Source organism: Saprolegnia diclina, assembly GCF_000281045.1.
Source record: "Saprolegnia diclina VS20 unplaced genomic scaffold supercont1.7, whole genome shotgun sequence".
Taxonomy (NCBI): Eukaryota; Oomycota; class Saprolegniomycetes; order Saprolegniales; family Saprolegniaceae; genus Saprolegnia; species Saprolegnia diclina.
The window spans coordinates 419,461-442,221 of NW_008246074.1; the positions used below are offsets into that span (position 1 = coordinate 419,461).

A 22,761-nucleotide genomic window follows, 5' to 3' on the forward strand; every position below is an offset into this window, starting at 1 on the left:
CGTAGCGTGTTTTTGAAGTGCCTTGCCGTCGTTTTGGAAAGGGGACGTGCGATTTGTATGGGCAATTTTCCATATTGACGGTAATTTTCGACAATACGCCGGAATATCGGCCACCTGGTGCGTGCAATTAAATTCGGCAGCTGCAATGTTCCAGCTGCTGCTCCGATACATTACGCACGTCGGACGCCGAAATTAAAATAAAATGACCAGCCATACAAAGTTGAAGCCGCGGCTTTGTTTGGATATCATCGGTTTTGGAGCTGCCGGTCATTCTTCCATCCACCGCCACCATCGCCCGTCGCCGCGCCCTCGCCGCGGCCTCCGACGAGTCCTGGGGTTGTCCTCGTCCGCGCTGAGCCTTCATCTACCTCATCTTACCTCATCTTCATCATCATGCTGCTACTCTCGCGCTGCGTCGCGTGCCGAGACGACGCGTGCGACTCGCCACGCATGGACAGCCTTCTTGGCCCGAGCTCGCCGTCGCGCCGCGACTTTGGCTACCAGACACTCAACTTGAGCTGCCGCGCGCCGTTCGCAGAGGCGCCGAGCGCGCGCGACCTGTACCGCGCGAGCCTGCAACAGCCTCGCCGCAGCACGGGCACGTCGCCGTTCTGGCTCGACCTCGACGTCGCGAGCCTCCCCGACGCGACGCGTGGGCCTTGCGAAACGTTTTGCCAGCCGCAAAACTGGTCGTCCGCGTTTGCATCGCCCTCGGACTTTACGCTCAAGGCGTACGAGGCCAAGCCGTCGGCTAAAGGGCGGTACGCGTACACGCTCGCGATCGTGAGCCTCGCCAAGCCCAAGGACGAGCCGCAAAAGGTATTGCGTCATGCGCCGACACCGCCCTACTCGCAGCCAACGTATGCGAACCACTACAACAAGTACGTCGTGCACCCGCGGCTCTGCGATGCGTTCTCGGCGGCGTGCCACTGGTCCAACGCGTGGGTCAAGACCGAAAAAGTCCAGCACGTCGCCCTCGTGCGCAAGACGGAGGCCGACATCAAGGCGTTTGTCCACAATATGGCCTTCCGCCTGCCAGGCCACAACGTCGCTGCCATGTTCAAGCACAAGCTCTCCAAGACGAATTCGCTTGAAGCCCGCGCTGAAGCCGTCGTCGAAGTGCTCTCGTACATTCTCAGCATCTCACACCTCGGTGTCGACCGCCTCGTGCCGCTCAAGGAGCCTGTGCCGCAGGACATGCGCGTCCGGCTCTTCTTGGAGCTTTCATGGGGTGCTGGCGCTGGGCCGACGCCGACCGGCTCCAACTCGTGCGACGGCCGCCTCGAGTCGCGCGATCGGCTCGGCCTGCCCACCGAGTGGCTCATGGACATGCTCAAGCCGTCGGCGTCGGCGTTGGCGCTGCCGAACAAGTCTGTGCCGCCGCCCATGACGCTGCTGCCGCCGCCGTCGTGCACGCTCTACGTCCCGCCGCACGAGTGGCGCAAGCGGGCCAAACCCGGCGCGTTTACCGTCCAAGTCTCCCACATCCACGTGACAAATGCTGTCCAGTACACGCTGACGGTCCTGTACCATGATGCATACGACACGCCCGGGTCGACGTCGGTGGCGCACCGGTACAGTGACTTTCACGCCCTCGCAACGCATCTCGAGGCCAAGACCGCGCTCCCCGTCGTCGCCCTCCTCCCGCCCAAGACGCTCTTTGCGTCCACGGACGTTCGGTTTGTCGAGCACCGGTCCGTCCGCCTGCAGCAGTTTCTCAATGCTGTGCTGGGCCTCTCCTTCACGGGGATGCTGGACCAGACCATCTCGATGGCCGCCGAACCGCGCGTCCGCAATTTCTTATCGCTGCCGGCGGTGCAGTGGAACGTCGTGCCCCACGCGCACCCCGCGCTGGACCGTATGGACCGCTTCCGCGCCTTCTCCAACTCGCCCACCGTGTCGAGCTCGGCGTCGCCGGCGCGCAAGAAGCTCGCCGACGTCGAAAAGATGCTCCGTGACGCAGACCGTCATGACGGTGACGACGACGACGACGACGCGCACCAGCTCGTCGCGCTCGAGTCGTCGCCCTATTTTATGCCTCAGCGCGCGGCCAACCCGCCCGCTGTGCGCGCCGGCGCCGCCTAATATAGTACTATAATATCTTATCTATTATAAACTACTAGATGCTACTTCATGGTCCAATTGGCACCGGTGTCGACCATATGCGGCGGCGAGACGAGCAACGTCACGTGACGTGCAGGACTACATGTTGTCGCCGCCCCAGCTGCGTGCGACATGTGCGTGTACAGTCTGTCGTTAGCTGCCGGTGTCCCAGCAACCAAGTCGAGCTATGCGACACGCCGCCGAAGTACAGCTTTGGGGTATCGACCAGCTGGTTATTTTCTCTGCAATTGAGCAAACCCAGCGTTCGACCATCACTCTTGCGAGCGTATCCCGCGATCTTGACATGTCCTCGTGCCACGTCATTTATAAGCGGTTTGTATCGGACGGCACGAATGCTGGTCCTAGATTGTTTTCTCGATTCATAGCGAAGTGCAATATTGTGTTGATGCAAGCGGTGCAGGGTTCAAGCCCTGCAGGCGTTGGCCCATGCTTCTATTTCCCATTTATATTTGTGCACAAATAAATATATATATATGATCTGCAACAAGGTCGCGGTGTGCTTGCTATATCGTCGTGACAGCTGCAACAGCGCCTCCTTCGTCAACTACTACCGCCACGGCGTACCCTGTCGGCCGCTTGGCTTCTGTTCAGTGAGAGAATCTTCCTTCTTCATAGGCGGTTTGTATGAATACAAACTGCCCATGAATGACAAGTTTCGGACACTTTTCTCATCGCACACCATTGCTTGATACTCTCGAGGTGAATGATGGTTGAACGCCTGGGAGAAGTGTCGGCTGGAGTTCACGACGGAGGCAGCACCGAGCTGCTCTCTCGACTTATTGGCCAGAGCAAGCTCGGTCCAACGCAAGCGATTGGCCAATGGCATCTCGCTCTCACAAAGCCAACTGTGCAGGGAGCCCGCCACGTGCACGTTGCTTTCAATCGCATCCTTTCTAGAACAACAGGCGTCTTTCTCTGACGACAAATACTGAGTGAAGGTGGCTTCAAAGCAAGTCGCACACAGTCGACCATAACCCAATTGCCCGAGAATGACGCAAACCAACATCACGACGCCGACGTGGCAAGAGCTCGCAGGCGACAAGCCGGAACTCGACCTCTTCCTCGTCTGCGACACCACGGGGTCCATGGGCACCTACCTTCCGGCGCTCAAAGCCTCGCTGCGCCAAGTGTTTGCACTTGCCAAGCTCATGTACCACGACCGCCTCAAGGTGCACATCGTGTCGTACAAGGATTATTGCGACGGCGACCAAGTGCTTTCGTCCGTGAGCCGACGCCAAGGACGCAACGACGCGATCGTCAAGTTCGTCGACGACTTGCGGCCGACGGGCGGCGGTGACTGGCCCGAGGCTGTGAAAACCGCTCTCAACTTTGTCGTCGCGACCGTCGACGAGCTGCGGGCTCAGGCGGCGTCCGGGTCCGCCGTCGTCTTTCTCTACACGGATGCACCGCCGCACCACGCGACGACGCAGTCCAACAATATGGCCAAAGAGAATGCAGCTATTGCTGCCAACCCGGCGTACCGTGCAGGCCACGACTGGTGCCGTATCCAAAAGACACTGGGGGAGGCCAATATCCCCGTGTATACCTTTCACTCGCCACTTCGCAACGGCGCCAACGCCCATGCCTCGTCGTCGTTCTATGCACTGCTGGGTCCTGTTGTCCTCTTGCCGACGTTGTCATCGACAGTGATTACCAAAGCCACGATCGGACTGCTGCTCCAGCTCATGGACGAAGAGGTCGACGCGATACCCGAGTTTGCACGGACGTCGTACTTTCATGGGACGACGCCCTACGACGAGACACTGGCCGTGCCGACCGAGAACGACCTCGTCGACGACGACGCGCTGACGCCAGTTCGCATGCCTTTTCTCTTTGCGTCGATCCCGGCCATGCCCGAGCGCCTCGATGCACTCTTGCCGCTCTTCGCCCACGACGCTGGCTTCCGCAACCTCGTCATGAAGACGTTCGAGGTGATTTTCCGACCGGAAAACATTGCTGCCGTGACGTACAACCCGGTTTTTGGCAAACTGTGGCGGCTCGCGTGCCGCCAGCGCTTGGATCCGCGCTTGGACGACCTCACGACGCAGCTCTCGCGCTGCGTGGACGCGCTGCCGGCCGACGGGAAGGCCCTCGTGCAAGAATGGCTACTCGCATCGTACGACGACTCGGCGCGCATCCAGGGACTCGTCGACGCCGCGCCCATCGGGTCCGTCTTTGTGATGGCGGCTGGTGCACCCACTGTCGCAAGCAAGCACCTGCGGTCGCTCGCACGGGCGCCGACCGCCAGCGCCTTGGCCAGTGTCACGTCGATTTTGAGTCATCTGCAGCTGCACGCGACCGCCAATCTGGCGACTGAGGACGGCACACCATTGTACCTGCCGTCGACGCTCTCGAACGACGATGTGTTTGCGTGCCTCCCGCACCTCGTGTGCCCCGGGACGTCGTTCAGCCGGCGCGGCGCCGCGGTGCTTGCACTTCTGTGCTCTCTCTCGGACCATGTGCTGCTCAAAGCGCGTGCGGAGGCGTACTTGGCATCGATCCGCGGCTCGTGGTTGCCGTTCGAGCTCGTGATTGAGTTTCCCGAAATCGTGTCGCCCGAGTTCACCCAGCTCCTGTACCGTGGTCGGGCCTACTTGACCGAGAACGAGCAGGCCGTGTACACGCAGCTGTACCTCGTGCACCGGCTCCGGCGCGCGGCGACGAAGGACGTCGGCGTCACCCTCGGGTTCTCACCGACCAAAACGCAGCTGTGGCCGGACACCAAGGCGCGCTGCCGCGTCTGCACATACGAGACGAGCTATTCGCTCATGGTCGAGGCCGATCTGTGCGCCATGTGCGTCACGTACGGCGATGACGCTCCGCGGCTCCAGGCCGAGACGGTCGTGGTTGGCGACACGTCGCACCTGGTGGAATGCGTCGACTGCCATGGCGTATACGCAGTACTGCAAGTGCACCAGCTCGCGACGCACCCCAAGTGCTGGTACTGCCGAACGAACCAGTCGACACCAGCGCCCAAAATCGAGTGCCATACGTGTCTCAACAGCTACGTGGATCCCGCGGGGCTCTACAAGCAGCAGTGCCACGACGCCAACGGTGGTGGCTGGACGTGCCCCGTGTGCGTCACCGAGCCGAGCCGGAGCACAGAAGCGTCCCTCACGACTCTCTCAGCCTTTTTGAATGAGAACGCGGCGCTCGTCGAGCATTTTGGTTGGTCGCGGTCGCCGTCGGCCTTTCTGGCCATGGCGTTGGACCCCAAAATCTCGCTTCTCAAGGTTTTTACAACCAAGTACAACGACCTCATGAGCGCAACGGACGACTCGCCGTCGTCGACACCCGACATTCGGGTACGTGGGAAGCGCGCCCACGGCGCCGACGCGCTCACCGATGAAGTCCGCAGTATCGTGCTCACACATGCTCTTCGCGACGCGTGCAACCTCTGCTTTGAAGACGTTTCGCTCGCCGCCCTCCACTCGGCGTGCGGACGCTGCGCTACCAAGTGCTGCGAACCGTGCCTGTCGCGGTGGTACGGCGCCGTGCAGCCGGGCAAGATGGTGCTCCCGTCCACCCTCGGGTGTCCGTTCTGCCGTCGCCAGCCCACGCTCGGTGTGCTCCGCAAACACAACCGGCAGGCCTGTGCGCTCGTCGCCTCTAAAATGACGTGGCGCGCAGACATGTACTATGGCTGGTGCCTTGGCTGCTACAAGGTCAAAGAGATGGGCGACCGCCACTGCGCCGTCGAGCCACCGGCCGACGTCGCGACGTTCCGCTGCACCGAGTGTGCCGACGGAGGATGCGAGCGAAACGTGTGCCCCGGGTGCTTTGTCGAGACCGAGAAGACGGGCGGCTGCAACCACATGACGTGCGTCTGCGGTCAGCACTGGTGCTTTGCCTGTGGTGCCGGGTTCACGACCGCCGACGACGTGTACGACCACTTGTACGAGGTGCACCGGGGCATCGGCGACGACGCATAGGCACGCTCATGTCGCGTCGAGCTTGTAATCGTGTAATGTATGCAAACGAAGTTATATGGCGCTATGTGGGGGTTCTAACCATAGCAGCTCTCGTCTTCTACAGTCGGTGCCCCGGGGCATAAAACGGTTTCATGACGTGGCATCACAGAGGAGGGAGGACCCACGGTGCGCCGAGAAGCCTCGCGCGACACGCCCGAGTGCATTCGCCAGGTGGACACATAAGTCCAAATTCTATCCTGCCTCGTTGAGATGACTGGGTCGACTCAGCAACACCCCCGCGCTGCCTGTCGCACTCGGGAGTAAAATAGCCACAGCGTGTAACTGATCCTGTTCATGGTCGCGGAAGCATGAAGACCGAAGACGGGATCTGGGGCATGGAGTCGCTCTGGCGGCAGCGCGGTCCCAAGGCGGTCGTGGGGATCATCGACACGGTGCGTCGTCATACTGCCTCGTCCCACATGTCCTACCTTTCGATGGCAGGTGTTTCTGCACGACCGAAAGCCAGGTTACTGGTTCTTTACGTGCAAAACCGGCGAAGTGCTGCGCAAGAAGAAGCTCTCGGAGCTCGTTGAGCGCTTCGTGCGCATCGCACGCGCCAACGACCGCAACGTCCACGGCCACATTTGCGTCGCACGCCGCGCCGACGGCTCGGGCGTCGTCTGGGACCACGCGTCGTTCCTTCGAGCGCTCGATGCGCCACTCGATCCCGACATCATTGCGCTTCAAGTACCGCCATTCATTCTTCTCATTTGCATCAAGTGGATACGCTGTAGCCATTTGTGTGCAGTCGCGGCAGCCTCGGCGCATTGTATCGTGTCGACATGCGCGCGTCTTCGGACCGGGCGCGCCCGACCTTTGCAACGAACAAGATCGCGCAGCACCAAATGCAATCGGAAGAGCCAGTGATTGCACTGGACGTGCCGTCCCCGGGCGTCAAGTGCCACGCCAAGCCCATCAATGCCCGCTTGCATCAGATCACCATGATGCTCAGTCGTCACATCGAGGTGGCCCCTCGGAATCAGATGTTATATGGACAATTTGTCTAGGAGGTTCACGGCTGCGCCGTCAAGGAGCTCACTGCCGACTACCTCTTGGACGACGACGACCAGGTAGAGTCGCCGCATACGAGAGCAGCCAAGATGCACGGCATTAGATCTGGCTGGCGTGGATCCCGTCCGTGAGCTACGTCCGGACGAATCGACGAGTTGGCAGCGACCATTCCATCGACGTCGATGAGCCCCATGACGCGCTCGGTCGCACGGGCCAAGAAGCTGTGTTTGACCAAGCCGAGGATGCCATCGACCGCGCGCTGACACCGGCGACACACTTTAGTCTCAAACTCTCGACGCCGAGCGAGCCACCCCGGGTGTTTCCGACGCCGTTCAAGTGCAGCGGGGACTTTTGCGCCTACGACCTCGCGTCGCCTGCGCCTCTCATCGCGGACGTCGAGGTCAACGGTCTCCCGACCTCTCGCCGGAACGCGCACGCGCTCTTTGCGCCCGAGGCCGTCGCCGCGCTCGGGTACGCAAAGCTCCACGAGCTCCACGGCAACTCGGTGCGGCAGCTCGCCAACGCAGCGCCCGACCGCTTGGAGTTTACGCTCACATACAAGTCGATCGCGCTGGCCAAGACCAACAAGCAGCGCCTTTTGGCGGCAACGACGGTGCCGGCGCCGAGCGGGCGCTCAAAAGCCTACTTGGCACCGACGGCCGCGACATCGATGCGAGCGAACCTGAGCAAACTCTACGGCGAGCTCGACGGCGGCACGGCGAATTACTACCGCCAAGTCAAAGTCTGCCGCCACTGCTTTGCCGTCTACTCCCTCCTCGACGCTGCACGGTGCGGTTCTGCGATCTTAATGTAAACTAGAGTAACGGAGTAGACCGCTCTTGGACGCTCTTGCGTCCACCAACAACAACCACAACGAGGTATCTCCAAGCCATGACGACGTTGAGAAACGCGGGCGCGTCACCGGCCACGACAACAACCCCAAGCTCCCTCGACTACCGTCCTCGAGTCCCCGGACAGGTACAAAATGCACCATCAAATGACGGTGGCGCAATAGTTGGAGTGTAGTCGACTCTGCGCTTCGAACGAGTGCAAGCATGCCGCAGCTGGGAAAAGCGCTGCCGAAATTATCGCCCACAAAGCCCAAGCCGTGGCACCCATCCAAAGATCAAGCCGACGTCACCAAGTCGTTCGAGGTACCTTGCTTCCGACCGCGTTGATAGTCGACCGTCTTTGCGTAGGACTTTGTCGGTCTCGATGGCTACTTGCGCGGGAAGGACCGGCGGCGCAAGCACAAACCGCTCCGTGAAAACACCTTGTTTCCTGGTGGTCTTCCCCTGAAGTCGGCGCCCGTCGCCGTCACCGCCAATACTGGTCCCTCTATCTTGCTCATCGACGCGGACCAAGATCGCATTCAGTGCATTTTGGACGCGCTCGACGCGTACGACGTGCAAGCGCTGTGCGACGGCGCGCTCGTACGCAGTTGCCACAGCCAAAACACCTTATGTAGCACATTGTAGGGCCTCAAGGAAGCCCAAGTCCGCCATTTCGACGTCATTCTCTGCCACCGCGACGCTCCGAGTATGCACGCACTCGAGTTTACGAAGCTCCTTCGGCAGCATGAGATCCAGCACAGCATTGCACTACATGCGCCCGTGCGGCGGTCGCCGGTCGTATGCGTCACCGAGCACACGTCACCAGAAGACCTCCGCGCCTACATGGACGTGGGCATGGACGGGTGCCTCAGTTTGCCGCTCGATCTCTCGGCGCTGCGCCAAACGGTTGACGCAGCGATTGCGTCGATACCAAAGCCACCGGCGCCGGCCCCCACACTGCACGCGCTCGTGGCCGGTGCGAAGACGAGCATCGTTGCCGAGTCCAAGCGCCGACGCCCAACCAAACGAAGCTCGACAGTCGCGTCGGTGCATCCGTTCCCGGTGCCGTCGGCCACCGACGCTCGGACGTTTGCCGGTATCTTCCAAATGGACGTCGACACGGCCATGCCATTTCTGATTTTGAATCGGCCGAGCGCTGCGCTCTCAACGCTCTTCAACCTCGTGGTCGTCCACGACGTCTTTGATACGCTGGAGCGTCTGCAGATCTTTCTGGCGCCAATTTTGCGCCGGTACGAAGCCGCACAGGTCCTCTTGTGGAACTACCCCGGCCAAGCAAGTACAACGTGGCGCCCCGGCGTCGTGCTCAACAACGTCTACTTGGCGACATGCCTCCAAGCGCTGCTTCGCCACGGTACATGTTTCCGCCATTTTCACATTAGTCGATCTCTTTCTAGTGGGACCCGAGATTCTCGGCGAGTTCAAAGCCGCGCCTTTCCTGCTGCTCGGGTACGGCAACGGCGTTCCGATTGCGATCCAGTACTGCGCACTCTCGCCGTCGCCGCAGCTTCGCGCCCTCGTCAGTGTCAACGGCTTTGCCCACGTCGACCCGACGCTCGCTGCCTTCTTCCACGACGCCCTCAAGGTGTTTGCTTGCTCGCCGGCGACGCGGCCGGACCTACCGGTGTACTTTCACGCCCGGTTTCTCTTCTCTGGTGCGTACTTGGCGACCGTCTCGACACCGCTCGCTCTCAACTTGTACACGGCTGTGAGCAACTCGATCTCGCTCGAAGGTCGTGTTGCGCTCTGCTTGGGCGCGCTGAGCCACACTGACATGCGCGACGCCCTCAAGAAGATCAATGTGCCCACGATCTTTGTCGCGGGCGCCCATGACGGCCTCGTGCAGCCCAAGCACGTCGAGACGTGCGTGGCCGCGCGCGGTGGGCTCGTCGACTCGATTCACAAGGCGCTCGTCCACCGGCGCTCCAAGGCGTGTGTCGTCTGGCTCGACGCCGGGCACGAAGTGTGGCAAGAGTGCAAGCCAGCGATGGCCACGTTCATCGAGCAGCTCATCACGGGCTTTCACGAGACGCACGACACGATCTTGCCGGCCACATCCACCTCAACGTCAACGTCAAGTGCAATCTCAAGTGCAACCTCAAGTGCAATGTCGAAATCCGCGCATGTGCCGCAGAGCTACGAAGACCATTTTATCAACAAGATCATGGGCACCATGAGCGACGTCAAGGCCGCGCACCACGTTGGCGATGCGTCGTGGACGGCGTACCAAGAGGCCCACGCAAAGTCGATGCAATCAAAACTCAGTGCCAAGGCGGGTTCGAAGCTCGCACCAAGTGCGCTTCTCGACCTGACGTTCGATCCGACGGCCCCTGCGTTTGAGCGCGAGACCAACCGCATTTACAAGGCTGGCGACGGTAGCCGCATCTACCCAAGCAACCGCAAGGACGTCAAAGAGTACATGAACTGGCGCGTCCAGCGCAATGCGACACGGCTCACGCGGATGGACCGCGCCGCGCGGTCGATCCAAAGAGCGTACCATGCGTACCGGGCGCGGACCCTCGCGCGCCGCGTCGCCCAGCACAAGGCCGCGCTTCGCATTCAACGCATCTACCGCGGCAGCAAAGGCCGGGTGCTAGCCGCCATTCGACGCAAGGAAGACTGGGCGGTCCGACTCGTCCAGCGCGCGTGGCGGGGCAAGGCAGGGCGGGATGTGTACGCCCTTCGAAAGCTGCAGCGTGCGAGTGCAATCGCGATCCAAGCGATCGCGCGCGGCTTCCTCGGCCGTCGCCGCGTGCGTCGCCTGCGCGCACGTCGGTATGCCTCCGCGTGCATCATGCAGTCGCTGTTTCGCCGGCTGTATGCGATCAAGATTGCGCAGCGCCGGCGTCTCGAGCGCACGTCGGCCATGGCGATTCAGGTTCGTTTGCTCGTTTTGAAAATGGCTAACGTGTGGTCGTAGCGCATCTACCGTGGCCGGCTCGGGCGCAAGCGATTCGCCGCAGAGAAGGACAAGTACCTCTACTCGAAAGCGCAGTCGCAGAACATTGACTTTGGCAAGCAAATGCTGCTCGAGTACAAGCTCTATGGCACGCGTCTCCAGAGCGAAGTCCAACTGCTTCTGGATGAGAAAGGCCGGACCGAAGCGGCGGTTGATGCGCTGCTAAAGGAGATCTCTGAGTTTGAAGAAGGTGTCCACGTCCTCGAGACGGAGATGCATGCCCTTAGCAAGATTGAGACCGAAGCGACCGGTGTGCTCGACGAGCAAGCCAAGTGGCAGCTCCGTGAGCAAAAGATGCGCCTCGACCGCGAGTTTGGTCACATGCTCAAGAAGATTGCGGACCGCCGCGAGAAGCTCGTCGTCCTCGGCGCGTCGCTCACGTCGCTCGACCAAGCGCGCCATGCGAAGGAAGAGGACCTGCGTGGCCTCGAGCGCAAGCTGCTCCTGCTTCTTGAAGACCAGCAAAAACAGCTGCAAGGTACCGTAGCATTCGAGACCTATGTATTGATCGACACACAGGCATCAAAGCCAAGCAGGCGAAGCGATCACAAGTGCTTGTCGACATTGCGGGTGGCGTGACCGAGCCAGGGCCCTTGGGCGCCGATGGCGCCTGCCCGGTCGCCGGCCCCGCGTCAACTGTGAGCCCGGAGCAGCGCCAGGAAGCCAACGCACTCATGGAATCGACCGAGACCATGATGAAGTTTGGCTTCATGTCCATGTCCATGACGTACTTTAGCAGCATGAACATGATCAAAGCCATGCGGCACATTGGCGCGCACCACACGTTCCTCGAGAGCGCGGCGGCCATCCATTCCCAAGCGAATCCCACGTCGATGCTTGGCGCGCCGTCGCCGTTCCAAGCGAGCGCGCCGCCCGGTAGCTTCCCAGGGCAGCAGCCGCTGCTCGTGAGCGCGTGGAGCGTCCTCGACGTCGGTCGCTGGCTCGATACGATGGCGCTCGGCACGTACAAGCAAGCGTTCACCGATGGCACGGTCGACGGCGCCCTGCTCTACGACCTCAACGACCACGTATACGACGTCTTTTCATTCGATCTGGCAGCGCTCTCGTGTAGGACCTGCGCTACTCGCTCGGTATCGAGCACGATCTTCACCGAAAAAAGATCCTCCAGGCCGTCGACCGACTCAAAGCGGCCGAGGGCAAGACCAAGGAGCGCTTGTACGCCGCCGAGTCACCGGCTCCGTCCGCATTGCCCGACGCAGCACCAACCGTGGCGAGCGCTCCAGTCGCATCAACGACGACGGCTGCACCCCCAGTGCTCGCACCGGCGGACGTGGACCCTGGGCTGCCCAAGCTCGCAGTGCAATTCGACGAGCTCTGCTCCATGGCGCGCAACGGCAAGCTGAAAGCGCTCAAAGAGGCATTGGCGCGCTGGCCCGACGTGCCCTTTGACAAGCTCAGCGTCAAAACGCAGTGCGTCCTCGGCGCCGGGACGATCTACGACGACAGCCTCGCGCGCCTCGCGTTCCATGTGAACTTGAGCGACGAGCATGGGAATACGCTTCTCATGCTCGCCGCCCAAAACAACGGGCTCAAGGTGGCGCAGTTCCTCGTCTCCAAGGGCGCGAACCCCAACCACCAGAACCACCAAGGCCAGACCGCCGGCCACTACGCTATGGCGTACAACTTCTTTGACCTTGGCGCGTGGCTCCTCGACCCGGACAAGGGCGGCGGCCGCGACGACCTGCCAAATATGCACGGCCTCACCGCCTACGACGGCCTCGGGCAATAGCCTCGATATTCCTAAGTTATTGGACTTGCTTCTGGTTCTGGTTGTATCTACCAAGCTGGTTATTGCTTCTGGTTCTGGTAGCTGGCAAGATTGTGTCGATGCTGCGACGGCAAGCATGGCCTGGCGTCGGGTCGACTTTGCCATGGCGACGATCTCGTCGTCGTGCCATGATGACACGGCGTGGACGATGGGCAAGGGTGCATGGACATGAGGCGTCGTCAGTCGCCGTGACATGGACACGGCCGACGTGGGTGGCGTGGGGCTGGGATGCGTCGCCTCGAGTCCAGCACATCGACCTCGTCGTCGTTGCCAGCCGGCATGGCGCAGGGACACAGGTAGCGTAAAATAGGTTTTTTGATAGTAGTTTTATCTAAGAGATAGAATTCGAGGCCTAATCCGAGTTCGTTTACTCGACGTCCTGGACGTTCATGTCGCCCTGGTTGGCGTCAGCGTTGTCGGGTTCCTGGTCCGACGTCCACAGCGTAAGGTTGTCGCGGAGGAGCTGCATGATCAAGGTCGAGTCCTTGTACGACTCTTCCGAGAGCGTGTCGAGCTCGGCAATCGCATCGTCGAACGCCTGCTTGGCGAGGTTGCAAGCACGGTCCGGCGAGTTGAGGATTTCGTAGTAAAACACCGAAAAGTTGAGCGCGAGGCCGAGGCGGATCGGGTGCGTGGGCGGGAGCTCGGCCATCGCGATCGTCGACGCCTGCTTGTAGCTGTCGAGGGCCTTGTCCGAGCTCTCCTTGCGCTCGTCGTCGACCTGGAATTCGGCGAGGTACCGGTGGTAGTCGCCCTTCATCTTGTAGTAAAACACCTTGCCTTCCTCGCTCGACGAGTTCGGGATCAAGTTGCTCTCAATGATCTGCAAAATGTCGTTGCAAATGTTGACGAGCTCGGCCTCGATCTTGAGGCGGTAGTTCTTGATGTGCTCGGCGCGCTCGACGTCGCCCTTGTTCTCGATCGACGAGATCACGCGCCAGCTGGCACGGCGCGAGCCGATCACGTTCTTGTACGCGACCGAGAGGAGGTTGCGCTCCTCGACCGAGAGCTCCACGTTGTGGTTGTTGGCGACGGCCTTCATGTGGTCGACCATCTCGTCGTAGCGCTCGGCCTGTTCGGCGAGCTTGGCAAGGAAGACGAGCGAATCACGGTCCATGGTGCTAGTTAGTAGTACGGGGTAGTCGAAGTGGGGCGGAGACGGCAAATTCGGGACTGAGCCCGATTTATAATAATAGCTCGACCCCGCCCCACCTCTGATTTTGGCCAATCGCGATCGCGGATTTCGCACCCATACAAACTTCAAATCAAAGTCCATGTATACAGCGTGCTTGTTCTCGAAAACGCCGCGAGATTCGCAGTCGTCAGTGGCGTCGCACTTGATCGGATGCATACAATTGCCGAGAGGTTCAAAGCGCACTTATCCGGGTCTATACAAAAAGCAAGAGAAGGGCGAAACGTGGGGTGGCGAGAATTATTAAAGAATGTGTGTATTTTAATCCCCGCGCGGCGGGCTTCAAGGTGGTATTTTATGACTTGGCGTTTGTATGCAAATGCGATTGTAGTCGGTGGACTTGGCGTGGATTTTTATTATATCAAGTTTTATATATGGGCGTGGGGCGGTTGAATTTTTGAGCCGTTTCCGCCACTTCGTCGTTCTTTTTTCAGTTTCACACGGGCGCCCTTTCGTTGAAGTTGTCCCGGCGCACGGTTCGCGTCATTTAGTTAGTCGACGACTCGAACGACATGGCGAGAGGCCACCAACATGGCAACGGTTCTCGAGACGAGAGAGAGGTGGGCGTAGGGGCGAGCCACGCGAAACGTTGATGCTGAGGCTGTCGCGGGTGGGGTTCGCGCTGGCTCGCACCGTTACACAGCTCGTGTCGAGCGGTCGTTTCGGTGCCGAAAATACCACCCGCGAGTTCGACGGGCGCGACGGTGCAGGAGTTTCATCGTGCTTGGAATAGATACCATCGTGTATACGAATAGCAAGCACACAGCGTGGTCGTTGTGCACTGATCGCCAACGGGTGGCTCAGACGGCAGCGCGCCGTGCAACCGTTTCGACCAACGCCGTTGGGTTTAGTCGGTGGCATCTGCCGCGTTTAGTCGAACCTCTCATTTTGAATGCAGCTAGAATACCTACATTCTGATCCGGATACTACCGGCGCCGAACCCGTAGCATTTTATTTCGCACGGAGACACCAGTCACATGGGGCGCTACACGACCGAGCAGACGTACACGGACAAGGCGGCGACGGTCGGGACCGTCCCGTACGAGGTCGTCAAGGAGAAGGAAGAGGCGACGCCCGCGCCGGCCGAAGCGTCCAAGGAGTCCAAGGAGCGCTTCAAGTTCAACCGCGTCGACAATGTCGCTGGCAGTACCGCCGGCGCCGGCAGCGGCGAGTTCCACATGTACCGCGCGGCCCGGCGCCGCGAGATGGAGCGCGTCGGTGCTATGGAAGCCGAGCACAAGAAGACGGTAGAAGACTTGGCCTTCCAGGAGAAGCGCAAGCGCGCGCAGGCCGAGCTGGAAGAGAAGACACGCCAGAAAGCATCCAAGCGCCGCCGAAAGCAAGAGAACGCCAAGGTGAAGAAGATGATGGGCGCCGACGCCAAAAAGGACGAGCCGCTGGACGTGACGCCCGACGTCATGCCGGGCGGCGTGCCCGAGATCCCGAACGACGGCTCGTTCTTGGCCAAGCTCCTCGCGCAGCAGGCGTCGAAGAGCGAGGCCAGCACCGCGCCGACGACGACTAAGTAGACGGCGAGGATACGAACGACGATTTGTAAGCCGAGGTCATGTTGCTATATTTATGTTAAAGGTCCTCTTCTAGTTTAGTATGGAGTATCACGCTACACATGAACCGAAGCGAGTCCGTATCTACAGAAGGGCCGCAAACAGCGCCGCCGAGACCACCGACACGACCGACGCAGTCGTCGCGGCCGACGTCGTCGTCGTCGTCGAGCCACCGGCCGCCGGCGCCTTGGTCGACGTCACGGGTGCGGGCGTTGGCGCCACTGTCGGCGGGGCCGTCAGGTTGGCGTACTGCGTGCAGAGCGTGCTGAAGAAGTCCTTGGCGATAACGCGCTGGCCGTCGAGGTCGAACGCGCACGCCGGCAGGCGGATCGAGGTGTACTTTTGGGCCACGCTTGCGCAGGCGGGCACGGAGCAGAACGCACTGAGCTGCTCTTGGGTCGGGCGGGTCTTGGGCACCGGCACAAACTTGTAGCCCGACGCATCCGCGCAGTCGTTGAGGTTGCCAATGATCGGGCCAAAGCCGAGCGCGACCGAGCCTTGGTCGCAGTCGTACTGCAGCGCGTCTTGGCTCGCGCCGTACTGGACGCAGCATGCCAGCGCAAAGATCAGCGGCGTCGTCGTCTTCATAATCGGAGATAAGAAATGAGTGCTGAGTGAAAGCCAGCGACGCCGACCATCTGGTCCCACATTGCGGAGGACTGACCGCCGCCATACAAACTCCCCGTGTCCCAACGCGATGGGCATAGACAGGAGGTCAAGAACTGCACGGACGGCGAGCGGCCGCTACGACGACCAGCAGCCCAGTACTGTTTGTGCTTCGAGTCTGGTATAGTCTGGTATAGTCTGGTGCGACTCTACGACGAGGCATGCTCTCTAGACGCGCCGACACCACCTTCTACTGCTGACCAGTGCCCGGCCTGATCGTGACAACTGCAATGCAGGCAGCGGCTCTTGCTGAACTGGGATTGCTCCAGCTGATTGCTCCACGACACTGAATTCCTGACCTCCAAAAAATACTGCCACATGCTGCTTCCACGTCATCATCCCATCGCATCAACCAGCATGCAGTAGATGATCCAAGCCGGCTAGGATGTCCGAAGCATGCTAATGGTAGGATGACAGAGTTCTCTTGGTCCGACATTATCAGGCAAAGGACGAGCTGCTGCCCATGGGCGACCGCTCGAACGTGCCGCTGCTGTTGTTGCGCGGGAGGTACGGGCGCGGCGGGACTCCGGCGGCGGCGGGGTTCGTTGCTGTCATCGGTGTCGTCTAGTCGCCATTGGATCAGAACCAGATTCATCTCAGCATCCACCACAACTGGGCACACGTACTACCTGGTAATGGTACGGCGCGTCGTCGGCGCGAAGGAGCGTGTGCGTTTCGTCGAGCATCGCGTCCTTCCCGCTACGCGCGGTCGTCGACGTCGCCGACGCCGTGCGATGCGTAAAGTACAAGAGGAGGGCGCACGGAAGGAACTCGGTCAGAATGTACACGCCGAGCTCAAAGATGTACGGGTCGAGGCCCGCCGGCGTCCGGTACTGGTCGTGCCACGACGGGATCGCGGCCGTCGCCATGCAGAGGAGGTAGACGCCGAGCCCGAGGAAGAGCGCGCAGCACATGGCGCAGATGAGCATGATCTAGCTCGATATTCAGCATGACGAGCTGCAGTATGGAGCAAGAGTACCCGGCGGACGACGATCTGGCGGGGCGTGAGGCCGCGGAACGACGCGTGCATCGAGACGTCCATATCGAAGAAAAAGTCGTCCTCGACATGCGTCGACCTGAAGAAGACGACGAGGCGGCCGCTGTAGTAGAGGATCGCGAGGAAGCCGCAAATGTAGAAGCAGCCAAGACCGCCTTGCGTCCACTTCCAGAAGCTCCCGGTCGAGTGGGTCGCAAACATGAGCACGACAAAGCCGACGTAGAGGAGGAGATTGCAGGCAAAGTACGCGGCCTTGTGGAGCGGAAAGCTGAGGCCGTAGCAGGCCGTGCACAGCTGCGCGTAGAACAAGATGAGTAGCGAGTACGTCGAGACGAAGAAGAGACACGGGAGCAGCGAGAAGATCGACGACTAGACGATCCATCATGAGCCAATCTAGGAGCCAGGTGCAGGAGGAACGTACCACCCACGCAATGCTGGCGTTGGTCGTGTTCTTGCGCGGAAGAAAGGCGAGGTCCGAGTCGCCGGGCGAGAGCGAGAGGGCAACGAGGTCGACGCTCAAGCTCACGAGGCGGGCGCTGGCTGCGATGAGGAGCAGCACGAAGAAGCGCTTCCGCGTCTCGGCGCCGGCCGAGATCTCGCCCATCTCGAGCTCCATGGCGCCGGCAGCATGGCGCGACTCGCCGCGGAGAGCGACGAAGGTGCAGATGCTTAGGCCGAGGAAGAGCCCAATGCCGGGGAGGAAGACCCACGAGAGGACGTCGACCATCGTCTCGAAATTGCGTTTCTACTTGCTTTGGACATAGTTAAAAATGGCGTCCATTTAGACTTTGGCATACAAACACCAAATTAAGCTACGTGATCCACGCATCGGGACCGGCGTGAATCCCAGCACCCGGCAGCAGCGGGCTGGACGAGAGTCCACGGCGGCGACCCACGGCCGGCACGTTGGCGTTGACGACGACGACGAGGTGCGATGTAAACGTTGGCGATGCACGACCGGCGCCAGCTAGCGTGCCCACCGGTGGCCATTCGAGCCATGGTGCTCCGCATCAAGAGGCGAGCTCAGTACCCCACGTGCGTACCAAGCTGGTCGCATGCATAGTTCGCTGCCGAGAGCCGTCGAGCAGGACCATGGCACGGCTGCGGCAGCATTCGAGGTGATGTGTAGCATCATACAGCAGCCCACGAGGTGATATGTGTCTGACGCCAGAAGAGGCGAGTGGTCCGATCGCGGTCGTTACGACCGACGCCGCTGTCCTAGCCTGCCCACGCGGCCTACGCAAGAAGAGGAAGCGTCCTAGCTCGAGACGCTCTCCTCGGCTACGACAGCTAGGGTGCTATGCTCACGCTATCGCACCTTTCTTGCAGACAGGAAGTTGGCATGGCAGCCTGTTAACCAGTGACGACCCTTGGGCTTCGAGCGTCTTCACTTGTAGAATGAATCCCTTGTACGAGACGTAGCCCATCTCAAGTGTACAGGGACTCTAGCTAACGTTCACACAGCCAATTCGAGACGCATACACGCGTGTCGAGCCTCATGCATGACATGAAGATGGCATTCGTCGTTGATTGCGTTAGGAGCAGCAAGTGCATCCGTGTTGACGAAACCAAGAACCTTTGAACGCGCTTGCTACATACCCAGGTCACGCGCGACAGCCTTCGCACTAGCGATGAGCGTTGCTTGCAGCAGCCTCCAAGATGTCCCAAACCATCTCCGTCTCCATCGCCTGCTTGCGATTCGGTCCTCTTGGCTCCCCACGGCTTGGCAAATGCCATACCTTTCGTATGCATCTCTCTCCCTCGACGTCAACGGCATCGCGCATGGGCAAGGACAACTCTGGTCGGTAGACAAGACGACAGCGACAGGCCCTTCTCGCCGCCGCCTCGTACAGGACAGGCGGCCTCGGTTCACCCTTGCACTTCCCCCGGCTCAGCAGCTTGGGAGGGTCGGACGTCAATCGCCTTGTGGTAAGTTGCACGGGGGCGTCCGTGGTTGCATAAAACGAGCGCACTCTGCGTTTTGTAGCGGGCTTCGTGGCCATCCACCGCCAACTGGCGCCAGAGACCCGGCGGCTGCAGGGGCCGAGCGAAGATTCCATCGCCATCTCCTTGTGGCCCACTGTGACATGCCATAATGCTCGCATCTTACTGGACGGGAACGGACACCCACGGGTGCACGGGCCTACGTCATCATTTCATGCCAATGCACCAATCACACGCCGCGCCGGATACCTGGCACACGGCCATTGGGCGACGACGACCCAATGTGATGTGGCGGAACGCGTCCCCTACGTAGATGCTCCACCAACGAGTCGGCTCGTCGTCATCGTCGTACGCCAAGATTCCCTGCATGGAGCCATCGGGGCGTCTGGTCGGAGAGGGCGGCTGCCTTTCTTGATGCACTCGCGAGATTCTCAAAGCCGCAAACGACGAGAGGCGAAGCCCACGTATCCATCCAGCTATAGGAAGAAGGCGCAGCACGTGTTCTTTGTCCTACGTCGCTGCGTCTATATGCAGCTAGTTTACAGGATGGAGCTACGCACGGTGACCCATTGAACGTTGTCTAGTGCACTTTTCGCATCAGTCCACGCAATAAAACCTTTATAAAACCGCTTTAAGACCAAGATGGTCTCGCATCATTCGCCGTCGGCGTCGACACGATGGTCGTCTGCTGCTGCTTGTGGCGCAATATCTGCTTGCGGGGGCTCGGCAAGCTCCATGTGAAAGCACTGCAGGAATGTATACCGGCTGCCGTTCCCGTCAAGCGCAGGTGGCCGATGACGTTCCGCAGTCCCCTACCCCGTCTCGCATCTGATTGGCCAAAAAGATGACGTCAAAGTTGGTGCGCCGCCCCGGGACCCCTTTTGACGCGGATCGAATTTTGTGATTGGCTGAAAAGCCCCTACCCCGTTGGAGATCCCAGATATGGAAACTAGTATACACATACTGAAAATAAGTATGTTTACCAAACGCGTATCCGGATAGTCATCACAAATCCATGCCAAGGGTCGAAGTCTCATTTAGCAACTTGGCGTGTGGCAGACGAATCGACTTAGCATGGCCGCCGAACTCACGAGCTTGCGCAAGGCCCGCGCCGACAGCCGCGTCCTGACCTTCACGAGCATGGCCCAGTACGTCGAGGAGATGCAAGGCAAGCGGCCGGTCACGAAGATGCTCATCGCCAACAACGGTATCTCGGCGGTCAAATGCATCCGCTCGGTCCGCAAGTGGGCGTACGAGACGTTCGGGAACGAGCGCATGGTGCAGTTCGTCGTCATGGCGACGCCCGAGGATCTGCGCGCCAACGCCGAGTACATCCGCATGGCCGAGCACGTGGTCGAGGTGCCCGGCGGCTCCAACAACAACAACTACGCCAACGTCATGCTCATCGTCGAGCTCGCCGAGCGCTTCGAAGTCGATGCTGTCTGGGCCGGGTGGGGCCATGCCAGTGAGAACCCGCTCTTGCCCGACAGCCTCGAGAAGACCGCGCGCAAGATCCTCTTTGTCGGGCCCTCGGGCAAGCCGATGCGCGCGCTTGGCGACAAGATCGGGTCGACGATCATTGCGCAGAGCGCGCGCGTCCCGACCATCTCGTGGAACGGCGATGGTATTACAGTCAACTACAAGACGCTCAACTCGATCCCGGACGAGATTTACGAGGCTGCGTCGATCAAGGACGTCGACCACTGCGTCGAGCAGTGCGCGCGCATTGGCTTCCCCGTCATGATCAAGGCCAGCGAGGGCGGCGGCGGCAAGGGTATCCGCAAGATCACGCGGCCGGAAGACGTGGTCGCCGGCTACACGGCCGTGCAGGGCGAGATCCCCGGGTCGCCGATCTTTGTCATGAAGCTCGCGCCGAAGTCGCGCCATCTTGAAGTCCAGCTGCTCGCGGACGAGTACGGCAATGCGATCGCGCTCTCGGGTCGCGACTGCTCGGTGCAGCGCCGCCACCAAAAGATCATTGAAGAAGGCCCGGTGCTCGCGCCGACCGAGGCGGTCTGGGACGAGATGATGCTCGCAGCGACGCGGCTCGCCAAGGAAGTCGACTACGTCAACGCCGGTACGGTCGAGTACCTCTTCACCGAGACGCCGGACGCCGACGGCAACAACTTTTTCTTCCTCGAGCTCAACCCGCGTCTCCAGGTCGAGCACCCGGTGACGGAGATGATCACGGGCGTCAACTTGCCGGCGTGCCAGCTCCAAGTGGCCATGGGCATTCCGTTGCACATGATCCCGGACGTGCGTCGCCTCTACAACAAGGACTCGCATGGCAAGTCGCCCATCGACTTTGAGAAGGAGAAGCAGCTGCCGCCGCACGGCCACGTCATTGCCGCGCGCATCACCGCCGAGGACCCGAACGCGGGTTTCCAGCCGACGTCCGGAGCGATTGAAGAGCTCAACTTCCGGTCGACGCCCGACGTGTGGGGCTACTTCTCGGTCGACTCGTCCGGCCGCGTCCACGAGTACGCCGACTCGCAGATCGGCCACTTGTTTTCGTGGAGCACGTCGCGGGAGCGCGCGCGCAAGAACCTCGTGCTCGCGCTCAAGGAGCTCTCGATCCGCGGTGAGATCAACACGACGGTCGAGTACCTCGTGCAGATGATCGAGGCCGACGACTTCAAGGCCAACCGCATCTCGACCTCGTGGCTGGACGAGCGCATTGCGCGCCATAAGGAAGTGAGCCTCCAGGGCCGCCCGGACACGCTCATGGTCGTCCTCGTCGGCGCCATGTGCCTCGCGTACCAAGCGTCGGCGGCGCGCATGGAAGCGTACGTCGCGCAGCTCGAGCGCGGTCAGATCCCGGCGCCCGAGCTGCTGACGCAGGAAGATGCGCTCGAGCTCATCTACGAAGGCGTCAAGTACCAGATCCAGGCCGCGCGGTCGGGCGCGATCACGTTCACGCTGAGCTGCAACGACTCGTACGTGCAGGCCAACATCCGCACGCTCTCGGACGGCGGGTTCCTCGTGCTCTTGAACGGGAAGAGCCATGTCGCGTACGCGACCAAAGAAGCGCAAGGCCTCCGCCTCATCGTCGACGGCAACACGTGCGTCTTCACCAACGAGTACGACCCGACGCGCCTCGTGACCAACGCGGCCGGCAAGCTCGCGCGGTACCTCGCCAAGGACGGCGCCAAGCTCCGCCGCGGCACGCCGTACGCCGAAGTCGAAGTCATGAAGATGTACATGCCGCTGCTGACGCCGGAGGATGGCGTCGTGCGCCACGTCAAGCCCGAAGGCTCAGTCCTCGCGCCCGGCGACCTCATTGCGACCATGGAGCTGGACGACCCGTCGTGCGTCAAGCTCTCCGACATCTTCCGCGGGAAGCTCCCAGCGTTCTCGAACGACCCGGAATTCGCCAGCGCCAAGTCGATCTTTGTGCTCAAGAAGGCCATGGAGGTCGTCGGGACGCTCCTCGAGGGCTATGTGGTGCCGCAGGACCTCGTCGCCAAGGCGCTTGCCGACCTCTTTTGCGCTCTGGACGACCCGCTGTTGCCGGTCGACGAGCTCGGCGAAGTGCTCTCGTCGCTCGCGGGCCGCATGCCGGGCGCTGTCTACGACGATATCTTTGCGCTCAAGACGGCGTTCCGGGCGTCGGACAAGGCGGTGCCCTTCAACATGGCGACGGTCGTGTCGATTCTCGATGGCTTCAAGGCCAAGCTGCCGTCGCACGCCGA

The 22,761-nt window shown here is 60.9% G+C and overlaps 8 protein-coding genes across 8 annotated transcripts; 5 read left to right on the forward strand and 3 right to left on the reverse strand.

The window, feature by feature from the left end:
* Positions 1–233: 233 nt before the first annotated feature.
* SDRG_03052 (hypothetical protein) lies at positions 234–2,142 on the forward strand. Its single transcript, XM_008608671.1, has one exon. It carries the CDS (start codon positions 394–396, stop codon positions 2,083–2,085), a length of 1,692 nt encoding a protein of 563 aa, XP_008606893.1. The 5' UTR covers positions 234–393; the 3' UTR covers positions 2,086–2,142.
* A 966-nt stretch (positions 2,143–3,108) lies between these two features.
* On the forward strand, positions 3,109–6,120 carry SDRG_03053 (hypothetical protein). The gene has a single exon (XM_008608672.1). The coding sequence runs from the start codon at positions 3,114–3,116 to the stop codon at positions 6,054–6,056; it is 2,943 nt and encodes a 980-aa protein (XP_008606894.1). The 5' UTR covers positions 3,109–3,113; the 3' UTR covers positions 6,057–6,120.
* A 230-nt stretch (positions 6,121–6,350) lies between these two features.
* On the forward strand, positions 6,351–12,716 carry SDRG_03054 (hypothetical protein). The gene is made up of 13 exons (XM_008608673.1): positions 6,351–6,487; positions 6,537–6,782; positions 6,830–7,060; positions 7,103–7,165; positions 7,210–7,895; positions 7,939–8,084; positions 8,133–8,260; positions 8,306–8,539; positions 8,585–9,311; positions 9,355–10,835; positions 10,878–11,394; positions 11,436–11,944; positions 11,989–12,716. The coding sequence occupies exons 1-13, from the start codon at positions 6,404–6,406 to the stop codon at positions 12,664–12,666; spliced, it is 5,730 nt and encodes a 1,909-aa protein (XP_008606895.1). The 5' UTR covers positions 6,351–6,403; the 3' UTR covers positions 12,667–12,716.
* A 286-nt stretch (positions 12,717–13,002) lies between these two features.
* On the reverse strand, positions 13,003–13,912 carry SDRG_03055 (14-3-3-like protein). The gene has a single exon (XM_008608674.1). It carries the CDS (start codon positions 13,820–13,822, stop codon positions 13,073–13,075), a length of 750 nt encoding a protein of 249 aa, XP_008606896.1. The 5' UTR covers positions 13,823–13,912; the 3' UTR covers positions 13,003–13,072.
* Positions 13,913–14,874: 962 nt separating this feature from the next.
* Positions 14,875–15,426, forward strand: SDRG_03056 (hypothetical protein; the record flags this gene model as incomplete). The annotated part of the gene is made up of 1 exon (XM_008608675.1): positions 14,875–15,426. The coding sequence occupies one exon, from the start codon at positions 14,875–14,877 to the stop codon at positions 15,424–15,426; it is 552 nt and encodes a 183-aa protein (XP_008606897.1).
* Positions 15,427–15,546: 120 nt separating this feature from the next.
* On the reverse strand, positions 15,547–16,050 carry SDRG_03057 (hypothetical protein; the record flags this gene model as incomplete). Its single annotated transcript, XM_008608676.1, has 1 exon — positions 15,547–16,050. The coding sequence occupies one exon, from the start codon at positions 16,048–16,050 to the stop codon at positions 15,547–15,549; it is 504 nt and encodes a 167-aa protein (XP_008606898.1).
* A 433-nt stretch (positions 16,051–16,483) lies between these two features.
* Positions 16,484–18,383, reverse strand: SDRG_03058 (hypothetical protein). The gene is made up of 4 exons (XM_008608677.1): positions 17,547–18,383; positions 17,108–17,494; positions 16,758–17,060; positions 16,484–16,692 (listed from the first exon to the last, which is right to left on the reverse strand). The coding sequence occupies exons 1-4, from the start codon at positions 17,850–17,852 to the stop codon at positions 16,567–16,569; spliced, it is 1,122 nt and encodes a 373-aa protein (XP_008606899.1). The 5' UTR covers positions 17,853–18,383; the 3' UTR covers positions 16,484–16,566.
* Positions 18,384–20,143: 1,760 nt separating this feature from the next.
* On the forward strand, positions 20,144–22,283 carry SDRG_03059 (acetyl-CoA carboxylase; the record flags this gene model as incomplete). Its single annotated transcript, XM_008608678.1, has 2 exons — positions 20,144–22,197; positions 22,265–22,283. The coding sequence occupies 2 exons, from the start codon at positions 20,144–20,146 to the stop codon at positions 22,281–22,283; spliced, it is 2,073 nt and encodes a 690-aa protein (XP_008606900.1).
* Between the last annotated feature and the right edge of the window lie 478 nt (positions 22,284–22,761).

Excerpts from the sequence above, each read along its gene's own strand:
- SDRG_03052 (XM_008608671.1), top strand. The coding sequence starts at position 394 with ATGCTGCTACTCTCGCGCTGCGTCGCGTGCCGAGACGACGCGTGCGAC.
- SDRG_03053 (XM_008608672.1), top strand. The coding sequence starts at position 3,114 with ATGACGCAAACCAACATCACGACGCCGACGTGGCAAGAGCTCGCAGGC.
- SDRG_03054 (XM_008608673.1), top strand. The coding sequence starts at position 6,404 with ATGAAGACCGAAGACGGGATCTGGGGCATGGAGTCGCTCTGGCGGCAG. Across the intron at positions 7,166-7,209 it reads TCTTGGACGACGACGACCAG|ATCTGGCTGGCGTGGATCCC; the intron begins GTAGAGTCGCCG and ends GCACGGCATTAG. Across the intron at positions 9,312-9,354 it reads CCAAGCGCTGCTTCGCCACG|TGGGACCCGAGATTCTCGGC; the intron begins GTACATGTTTCC and ends ATCTCTTTCTAG.
- SDRG_03055 (XM_008608674.1), bottom strand. The coding sequence starts at position 13,822 with ATGGACCGTGATTCGCTCGTCTTCCTTGCCAAGCTCGCCGAACAGGCC.
- SDRG_03058 (XM_008608677.1), bottom strand. The coding sequence starts at position 17,852 with ATGGTCGACGTCCTCTCGTGGGTCTTCCTCCCCGGCATTGGGCTCTTC. Across the intron at positions 17,061-17,107 it reads GCCAGATCGTCGTCCGCCGG|ATCATGCTCATCTGCGCCAT; the intron begins GTACTCTTGCTC and ends ATATCGAGCTAG. Across the intron at positions 16,693-16,757 it reads ACGCGCCGTACCATTACCAG|ACGACACCGATGACAGCAAC; the intron begins GTAGTACGTGTG and ends AATGGCGACTAG.